Raw genomic sequence first — 10,554 nt, 5'->3', positions numbered from 1 at the left:
GCAGTAAGGAGGATTGTTTCTGGACAATTTTGAGGCAGGGGTAGGCCGCCAGATTTGTTCTCTGTGAACCCCTTCAGTCCTTTCCAGCTGCCCTTGCTCTGATGCCCACCCCATCCACCCCACAACCATCACACCCCAGTGGCACCAGTGACACAGCCCATCTCTTGTGCTGGATGTGCTGCCTCTCCAGCTCTGGGGAAGAGACACAACAAGGCCATCTCCCTGCCCTGGTCACTTGTCATGCACCTCTGGTGCACCAAGCATCTGCAGAGTGACAGCATGGCTGCCTGTGTAGGTGCACAGGTCAGTGGTATGATTGCCTCTCTTACCTCACCAGGGAGATGCTGCTGAAGCCACACAGCAAAATCCAGGTCATCGAAGGTGCCAAGAACAACCTCCCAGATGCAGAGGCTCTGAAAGGAGCAGTTGCCATCCAGGAGCTGGCTGAGGGTCTGACTGTGGACGACCTGCTCCTTGTACTCATCTCAGGTAGTGTGAGGATCCCAGGGAATGGGCTCTGCTGAGCGCCCTCCAGCTGCCTGCCCACCCTCAGCCATGCAGCAAGGGAATGCTGTGCCATACCAGTCCTTTCAGCGCTGACACTCGTACCTCTGTGATTTTTCCTCTCCCTTCTGCCATCCTTTCTCCAGGGATGCAGCAAGGGAGGACACAGCGCTTCCTGCTGCTGCAGTGGACACACTGCCTTCCAGCACTGAGGAGAGGCTGAGCTGTGCAGGCTGGGTCCTGTGGTTGTGCCACCACTGTGAGACAGCACATCTGGGCACAGCCTAGCAGCTGTTCTCACCTCTTAGCAAAGAGACCCTTTCTTCCTGCCCCCTCCTTACATTTGGGCATGCAGACTTGGGGAAGCAAGCACTTGGTGGGCTTGCATGCTCCAGATTTGTGCAGGGGTGTGAGTCTGTAAGATGAGATCTAGGACTGACCCTTCCCAAGGCTTGGTTGCTTCCTAGCCAGTGGAAATGAGGCCTCCAGGTACCAACACAATGAGCTGCACACCTTGCAGGGTCAGCTCTGAAGTCCCCCAGCCCCTGGGCTGTCCCCAGACCCAGGGCTGTGTAAGGAGGGTGGATATGGTGCATCAGAGGGATGCAGTGACATTGCCCCAGCCTGAGCTCAGCTGGGTGAGTGGGTGTCACAGTGCAAAAGCATGCAGGGGCTTGGAGCAGCTCTGCAGAAATCCCTTGGTCTCCTCTGCTTAGTGACTATTGCTCTGTGGATGCTGGAACCTGACCTGATGCAGAGAGAGTAGTGCTGTTAGGCAAACACCCAAGTGACTGGAATCTACTGTGCTTGCAAGGGATTCCCCTGGGCTTCCTCCTGTCTTGGCTACAGGGATCTCCAAGAGACTTCTCAGCCCTTCAGGGAGCCTGTACAGGATCTCCCCGTGGCTGTAACTCCCTATGCATGTGCACTCCCACACAGCAGCCGGTCCCCAACTGCTCCTGCCTCTCAGCTAGATCCCTGGCTATTGACTGAAACACAGGCATTTGCATTTGTTTTTCTTGCTCATCATGTTTTATTGATGCTGATTTGTCTCAAACCTCTGAGCAGGTTTTGCCTTTTGACAGTAGCTTTCAGCTGTACTTCTGTGCATGTTCACTCTGCTCAGACCTTGCTCTTTTCTGCTCTGTATTTTCCATCCATTCCACTTTTCCATTAGAACCTTTTATTTTCCCTTCTTTTCTGTGTTTCCAATGCCCACTTGTGTCAAGACAGGATTCCTATTGATGAGGCTGTCACCCTGGAGTCTGGGTGTGCTTTGGCCTTTGCATTACTCTCTTCCCCTTTCCTTTCCTTTCCTCCCAGGTCTAGATGAGCTCCATTCAGCAGCTTCTGATCTTGCTGCAGCCATAGCTGGTGTTTTTACATGCTGTCCTGAATAAATGGAGCCAGCAAAGCAGGCAGTGTCTCCATGTGCATAGCACTGACTGCTGTGTGAGTCGTGGAGGCCATGCTCCTTGCTCACCCAACCAGGTAGCCCATGAAAATCAGTGTGATGACACAGTAGTAGTCCAATATAGTGTGGGTAGTAGTTGCTGGCCCTTTCCTGTCATCTCCACAACACTCAGGCATGTGGTACCCTGGTCTGGCCAGGTTTACACTGCCTGGTGAGCTGACAGCAGAGAGTGCAAGACAGCAGTAATTAAAACCCATTGATGAAGAAAACTGAATTCTCCAGATTTGTTAACTTAGGTCTCCTAAGGCCTCTGCCTTCCCTCCAAACACTGGTGAGGGAAGAGGAAGGCCTCAAGCCGTGCTTTCCTCTGTCATCCTTTCCCTGCTATCCTGATCTCTTCTACATCCTAGGGGGTGGATCAGCCCTACTGCCTGCTCCCATCCCTCCCATCCTCCTTGAAGAGAAGGAGAAGCTCACAAAGATGCTGGCTTCCCGAGGAGCTGCCATACAGGAGCTGAACATTGTCCGGAAGACTCTGTCTGTGCTGAAGGGTGGAGGGCTGGCCCAGCTCGCATATCCTGCACAGGTAACCAAGGGGAAGTCCCTGCTTGCCCAGAGATCACTCGTCTGCCCTTAAAATAGAGGTTTATTCAATCAACCTAAGCATGCTTGCACAGCTTTTCTCCTTACTGAGTTAATAACCTTTGCACTGTTTCGGGACTCTGGCTGACATTTCACTGAGGACCCAAACTCTCAGGGAGACAGAAGTGGAAGAGGGGGAATCCAGACTTGGCAAATATCAGCTATCCCATCACACCACTCTCGGACCCCAGCCCACGTCCAGCAGGCACTTCCAAGTGTTGGTACTGCACCAGAGTGCTTTCAAGGCTGGCTCTGACCCTTGGCTCCCCTGGGGGCTGCTCTCAGCATGTGCCATCACTGAACCCACAACAGATTGTCAGCTTGACAAGTGCTGTGACACAAGTTACATATATATGATGGTCCAGCACCAAAGGGAATTGGTAGATCTGTGGGTTCAAGAAGGGCAAGGTGACACTCATGGGACTGTAAAACAAAAATGGGCCAAGACCTGCCCATTTCCATCTGCCTTGACATGGGGGTGGCACAAGTGTAACTCAGAGCAGCACTTATGCCAGGGCTCTTTCGTGAAGTGATCACCTGTCTCTGCCTCCTGCAATAATCTGTAGGCATTTCTTGTTGTAGGTGGTGAGTCTTATCCTGTCTGATGTGATTGGTGACCCCCTGGACATAATAGCAAGTGGGCCCACTGCTGCTAGCTCTCACAGTGTCCAAGACTGCCTTCAGACACTTGCCAAATACAACCTGCTGCACAACCTGCCCAAGTCAGTGGAAACTGTCCTCTCCAGCTCTTCCACCAAGCCCACTGCCCCAGAAGATTACTCCCACGTTTCCAACATCATCATTGGGTCAAATACACTGGCTTTAGATGAGGCCAAACACCATGCTGAGGACCTGGGCTACACAACTCTGGTTCTGAGTGCAGCAATCCATGGGGAAGTCAGCCGCGTCGCCACGCTGTACTGCCAGCTGATCCGGCTGGTCTGCCTGGGCTTCGCCGGCCTCAGAGAAGGGCCCCTGAGTGATGAGGTGAGGAGGAATCTCCTGCAGCTGGTGGCAGAGCTAGAGATCCCAGGTTTGGACCTTGCCGAGTTTCTACAGGCCCTGCGAGGATTAGGACCTGAAAGACCAGTCTGCATCCTGGCTGGTGGAGAAACCACAGTCCAGCTTCAAGGAACTGGCAAGGGAGGGAGGAATCAGGAATTGGCCCTGCACGTGGGGCTGGGGCTGCACAGGGCACAGGCCATGGAAGCCAGCAGCCCCCAAAGGAAGTGTGAAATCATCTTCTTCAGTGGAGGAACGGACGGGCAAGATGGGCCAACAGAGGCGGCAGGAGCCTTCTGCAGCCCGGGGCTGGTGGCTGAAGCACTTCAGGAGGGCCTAGACATGGAGGCCTTTCTCAGCAACAATGACTCTTACACGTTCTTCAGCCAGTTCCAGGGTGGGCATCACCTCCTAGTGACAGGCTTGACAGGTACCAATGTCATGGACATCCAGGTCATTTTAATTAGAGCCATGGAGAGATCATGAGAGCTCCCTCTGCAGATATCCAGATGCACTTAATTAGGACCAGGAGTAAATGAAAGCATCAACACTGTAGATAAATGCAAACTATGTAAATTAGGGCTCACTGTCAAGGGTGCTAATATCTTTGACAGAAAGAATCCACTAATTAGACACATGAGTGGATGTCCACAGCAAAAGCAAGCAGTTGTAATTGGGATCAGAGGAAGGTAAGAGGTCACATTACAGACAAGGAAGCTGGATTTAACGCTCTTGTGACTGCTTCAGCTGTAGTTAAAAGATGTGGGGAAGTCAAGATCATGGTAGGGCTAACACAGAGAGCCCTCACTGCACTGTTGAACCTCCAGTCCTCCCAGCTCAAGAGTAGCTCAGCAGTGGGTTTTTGTGGGTTCACAGAAGTGCATTACAGTGACTGAAGGATATAAAAGCGATAGCAAGGCCTGCCCAGCTGGAGCATAGAGGTGCTGGGAGGACACAGCAGGAAAGGGCCACCCAGCACCTGCTCCATGTGCCAACACAGTGCCCTTGCAGCTTTTGCCACACCAGGGTACTGAAGTGACACAGAGACCCCAAGCCCAGGACGGTGCACACCCAGAAGCATGGCTAAGGAGCATGTTGGCAGAGAGAGGCATTTGATACTGGACAGGTGACACAAGCAGTGCACAGTGACACAGAGGGTTGCATACCTTCACTGTGCAGTGTAAAGGTGGTGAGGAAGAGCAGTGGTGAGCCAGCTGAGTGGACCATCTCCAGCTTCCTCCCTTCCACAGGGACATCTTCCCCACTGATCCTTGCTGGGAGAGCCTCTGTGCCAGCAGCATGTATACTCTGAGCTTTCATGGTGTTGTTTTCCAACTGCCTAGAAAACAGTCGTGCATCCAGCCTGAGCCATTGACCTTTCTTCTGTGCTGAGGCAGAAGTCGCTGTCACTCTGATTAACTCTGCTAATTCTACAGAACAAAAGGCAAGGAAACCTTCATGCTCAGCTCTCCTGACCCATGCTGCTGAGCTGATCAAAGGGCAAAGCTGCTGGAGCTGTGCTCTGACAGGGAGCTGCTCCCCCGCATGTATAAGGACACAGTGGCTATTGCGGTTTTGTCACCTACTGCAGCGCGATATGGGGGAGAGCAGAGATGAGCAGGGTTTCCCAGGACATGGAGCCCACAGTGGGACTGGATTTCAGAAAGGCTTTGCCTGTAGCAACAGGCATGTTGATGGTTTTGGCTGGATATTCAAAGGACTTCAGCTCAGCAGCCAGTATGACCCAGCACGTCCAACTCCTTTTGAATCTCTGGCTGTTTGTTACAGAGCCTAAGTGGGAGCTGAGCTCCTTTGAAAATCCAGCTCTAATGTAATAGGACACGCTTGACTCAGACTCTTTCCAGACAGACCGACCTACTCCGTGTGGCTGATCTCATCTCGTGACATAAATATACCATTGTGCCAACACCACGAGTCATGGTGTCTCACTGAACAGTCGTTCTGCGTCCCGTTCTGAGATGGATCAGAGGATGGATTTTTGAGAAGGATGCAGCACCTCCTCTTTTGGTTCTGAAGCAGTATGTAATGAGTGGGGATATCAGCAGGTCCGTCATAGGGCCCAGTATCAATGCCAGGCTAGCAGCTGGACTGTCTGGGCCAGAGCCCAGGCGCAGAGTCAAGGCATAAGCCTGGGGATTTCAAAACCCCAGTCTTGCCTGGTGGTTTAAACTCATCCACACATCTCATTTGTCCTCAGAGTCTGAAGGTCTTCTGTAACATGCCTGAACTTGCTCACACTGGCAAACAGCTCCGAGATCTGCTGGGGAAAATCTGCCAAGCGTTATAAAGCTCTCTGTGCCCCCGTAATGTCAGGGGGTGGTTGTGCAGGAGAAGCTGCTTTGTGCCGTGTGCTTTTCTCTGGAGGTCGCTGGCAGGTCGCCTGCTCCATGCCCAGCAGGGCAGCACTGCAGGGGCACTAATACACACAGTGATACAGCCAAAAGCATGGGCTGTGGCCAGGACAACTGGCTAAAGCTGGCTCTACGATGTTGTGAATGCTTCCTGGCCAATTCTGCTCCAGTGGAATCCAGAAGGACTCCATTTTCGGGCTGGGGTACCTGGCAGAAGTGTCAGTGGCATCAGCCTGGGCATACTGCCATGGGCTGACCATATCACTGTGCTCTGCCCCCAGTCCTGCCATGTTGCTGAGCGCCACGCTGGTTCTTGGAGGTGCTGCTTGCACTGTGTTGCGGTCAAGTTCAGAAGACCTTGAGCTAGTGCTGGCAGGCTTCTGGGAAATGCGTACCTCAGGTACCCTGAGCAGTGTCCTTGCTTTCTAAACAGTGGCTTTTCCCTAATGATTAAAGAGTATGTTGGGGGGGAGAAAAGGTTAATAAAAAGGTTTGTTGACAGGATGAAACTGTCTGAAGTGCACTTCACATCTACCTTTGCTTGGCCACCATATATAGATTTTGTTCTTGTCCTTTTGTAATGAAGACGTAACAGGACAAAAGGAGGTTCACCAAGGACACCTAGGCTATATAAACACTTCTCTTATGCTTCTACCTGGGTAGCTCAAAGCTGGGTTTCCAAAGGGCTGCTTGGATGGACCTTGTGCATCTTCTGCCTAGGCATTAAAGGAGCATTGGAGTGTGTGCACCCCTCAAAGACATAGAATTGTTTTGTTCCTCTGGACAATGGTCAGCGGGGAATTGTCTGTTACTGCTCCAGCCCAAAGCTCCCGCTGACCTGCAGTCCCTTCACAGACAGCAAAAGGCCTCACGCATGAGCCAACGTACATTTGAGCCACATTGGTTGGGTTAGCAGGACTTGTGATATAATAGCTGCATCTAAGACATGAGAGTGTCTCTTACCTGCCTAGTAACAAGTTGCCTCTGGGCTGTCAGGGCCTGCCAGGAGCAATGACTTTCCCATTGGGAACTTGAGTGAGTCACCACAGCTGATCAGGGCTTTGCAGCTTGCCCACACTGTCCTGGATGGGATATTGGCATCATGGTAATGAACCCAGTCAAATGAAGAAACCCAGAGGGCAGCTGTGGTCACACTGAGTAATCCCAGTGTGTGGGCCATGCTGGGACCAGCTCCATGACATCCTGGCTCTGGGGTGCTTGTGCCTAAGGAGACAAGTCAAAGAAAGAGTGAGGACAATACAAGCTGCTTGGGTTTGACACTCCCAGTCCCTTCCCTTTTTATCAGAAAAGCAAAACTTTCTACATCAGCCAGCCCCCAGGAAGGAGGGAGTTGACTGAAGATGATCAACAGCTCCCTGGCCACGTCCCTATGCATGGCCAGAGGACACTGGGACAAAACTGGGAAAAACACACCCAGATGTTGGGTGTAGAGCAGGTGAGCAAAGCCCAGGTACATTCAGGGTCGATTTGCTCTTGTAAGCAGGCTGCTCGTAGCCAAACAGTGCTAATGGCCAGGAGAAGTAACTGCGTTAATAACAGCACGAGCTTTTGGCAGTAAATTAAAAATCTTGGCTGCTGCCCTTGGCTCTGCTCTTGCCTCTTAGAAGACATTAATATCACAGCTCCCCAGCATTCCCATTATCACTTCATTAAGGATCCAATAATGATAAATGTGGATGGGTTTATTTTGCACGAAGTCTGATTAATGGCTAATATTTCACTAGGTGTTAATGGGGCACTTCCTTTATAGAAGCATTGGAAGGGGCTGCCTTTCATCTCCTCCACAAGCCACGATTTTCACTATTTTTACTAATGTGACAGATACAACACAAACCTTGAAGGAGCAGCTGAGGCCTCTTGAGAAACTTCGAAAAGCATCATGCTTGGGGTAGCCCTTGCTGCCACAGCCATTCCTCAGCTCCTTTTTCCTCCTCCTCTTCTTCCTCCTCCCATCCTGCCAGCAGTACCTGCACCCAGATGCTGCCAGAGGCTGTTGTCCATCTCCTGAGATAGTGGGGGGTAAAACCAAAGCAGCAGGTTCCACAGGGATGGCCCCACCAGTGCAGCTGCTGGGGCCCTCTGCAGCAGATGTGGTGCAGAACCAGGTGTGGCTTTGCAAGGGGGTGCAATGCAAGGAGTGGGCTTGTGCTGGCCTCACCCCAAAGCAGCTTGGCACTCTTCAGCTGCACCTCAAGGAGGCTGGGAGCCTAGGATGCAGGACAGAGACCAGGCTTAAGCCAGCAGCCCTTCTCCAGCACCCCAGAGGGTATCTCTGGAGGCTCCTCTGAGGCCAGCTCCTGTGGCACAGGGGCTGCTCTCCGCCGTGGGACCCCGACGTATTGCACGGCTTCAATCCCTATATGAAGTGAGATGTATAATCACATAGGAATAAAAAGCCATACAAGACAGCAGGGTGTGAGTTGCTCCATGCTGGCAGGGTGACAGGAGAGTCCCTCTGCAGTGACTGCCACAACCCCTGTTGGGATAGAGGTGGGCCCCAGAGAGCCCCCAGGAGTCCCCACAGACCCTGTAGAGGGGCTGTGGGGAGACAGAGGAGCCCTGCATCAAACAGAGAAGAGAAACAATGTGTCAGCCAGGAGAAAGCACAGGAGGCCCCAGAGATTGGAGAGGGAGCCCCAAGGGGTGTCAGCACTTGCTCCCAGCTCTCCCATCTTACAGGGGCCTCCCACCACAACTCCCCACCAGGGAAAGGCACGAGACTTACACCACAAGGCACCTCTGTTTACACCACCATCATCCCTAAGGCTTTATCAGCCCCATCAAGACAATGGGTATCACAACCCTCCAGCACCATCATAAACACCCAGGGAGGGGAGGAAAAGGAGCCTCCCACGAAGGCTGGAGCATCCTCTGCCATCTGACCAGAGAGAGAAGAGCCCAGCGGGTAGAGTGAGCAGTTACAGGGAGCTGTCAGCACCCGGCTGTCACAGCCCAAATCCCCTGGCAGCCCATTAGGAGCAGCTCCCAGATGCCTGCAGGAGCTCTTGACAGGGGGCCAGGCACCAGCACGAACGAGCACAGAGCCTCCACTAAGGAGGTGGATGTGGGTGGAATGAAACCAGGGAGCTATTGCTCTGGCGAAGCTTCCCAAGCAGCACTGGCACAGCCTCACATTCTGGGGTGGGGGGCAAGCAGGGCAGGCTCCCTTGGGAGCCCACACAAGCAGTGCTGGGGATAAAACCAAGTGGTGGCCAGCAGAAAGGGCTGTTTGTGCCGCCTCCTCTCCTCCTTGCTCCTTTTTGCTCACATCCCAGCAGCACTTTTGGCATCCACGGGATGGGAGACCTGGAGCAGCGCTTGGGGCAGGAGGGGACGAGTGGTAGGTGCAGGGTCATGTGATGCAGCCTGAACACACACTGAGAAGGGAAGAGCTTCTTTTAGCTAAAAAAACGCAAGCCAAACAAGCAAACACCCAAAAAAAACCCTGAAGTCACGCAGCACCAAAAACCTCTTTTTGCTGGCCCAGGAGAGCACTGCTGATGAGCAGCTTCCAGCCAAGCACCACAATGTTGTCTTGGGCAGCACCAGAGGTGCTGAGCCACCCCCGAGCCATCACCTTGGGCTCCCCTGAAGCCAGCCAGAGGAACTTCAAGCTCCAGGTTGTCTTTCCAAGCTACACAGCAGCACTGAGAACATCAACACCCTTCAAAACACTCACAGAAACCTTCTTAAATCCTTAGGGTCCTTGGTTTCTCCAGGGGTTCGAGCTGCTCAGCAGGGTGGACTCTGCACATCATCCCTCACGGGATGCTCCTACCCATCCTGCATGGTAGATGGACCATGAGTCCTGAGGCAAGGGTCCTCACCTGTCCTGTGCATGGGCAGCACAGGCAGGAGGCTGCTAGACCCATGGAAGAGGGGGAACATCCCTTGCAGCTGCCCCACATGCAACAATTTAGAGCAAGAGGCCTTTTTTTGGTACAAAATCTGGAAAGTTTGGCTTTCTACATCAGTATTTCCTCAACTCTCACCCATCTGTTCCAAGAGGCGAAGTTCAAGCCACATCACTACCACACTTTGGGAGGATGGAGGGGTTGTCCCCTCTCTGGAGAGGGGCAGCCCCAGCTCTCCCTCAGCCAGGCTGTGCCATGGAATTTGCCAGATTAGGCACCATGGCTCTTTGAAAAGCACAAATCCTGAAGCTTGAGGAGCTTGACCCAACCAAAATCCCCAGTAAAACCCACATAGGAGGTCAACACTGACAGCCATTGGCATGGCAGGAAGGAGACTCACACAAGTGACTGCACCACCGGCAGGAATGGGACACAGTGATGGCATCACCACCTCCAAACCAAGTCGGCAATTACAGGATCATCATTTGATGAATTGTACAAAAAGATGTGTTTGTGAATCACTGCACCCTGGCTGGGTACGAACACTGCCGGTGCTGTATTTGGGAGCAATTACTCTCCCCGAGCATGTGAATCATTAGGTATAATTACCCTAATAAATAAAAGGAAGATAACTCTACTCTCTAGCCTAATCTAGCACAAGCGATCTTTGAGGCGAGCTGTGCAAAAGAAAACCAGGAGCACAAGGCAGAGGGAAAGCAGGAAGAGGAGAGCTCCAAAACCTGGA

At 52.6% G+C, this 10,554-nt stretch overlaps 1 protein-coding gene across 1 annotated transcript in view; it reads left to right on the top strand.

Moving 5' to 3' along the window:
- Positions 1 to 4,048, top strand: part of GLYCTK (glycerate kinase) — a 4,317-nt gene extending 269 nt beyond the window's left edge. The window contains 4 exon segments of the mRNA XM_009078490.1: positions 1 to 15; positions 338 to 489; positions 2,329 to 2,504; positions 3,143 to 4,048. The exon segment at positions 1 to 15 is cut by the window's left edge and continues 269 nt beyond it. Of these exon segments, the coding sequence (XP_009076738.1) occupies positions 1 to 15; positions 338 to 489; positions 2,329 to 2,504; positions 3,143 to 4,048 (1,249 nt within the window).
- The last annotated feature ends 6,506 nt before the right edge of the window (positions 4,049 to 10,554 follow it).

This window comes from Acanthisitta chloris, unplaced genomic scaffold (assembly GCF_000695815.1).
Source record: "Acanthisitta chloris isolate BGI_N310 unplaced genomic scaffold, ASM69581v1 scaffold21857, whole genome shotgun sequence".
In the NCBI taxonomy this organism is placed as follows: domain Eukaryota; kingdom Metazoa; phylum Chordata; class Aves; order Passeriformes; family Acanthisittidae; genus Acanthisitta; species Acanthisitta chloris.
This window is presented reverse-complemented; position numbering and strand designations above follow the sequence as displayed.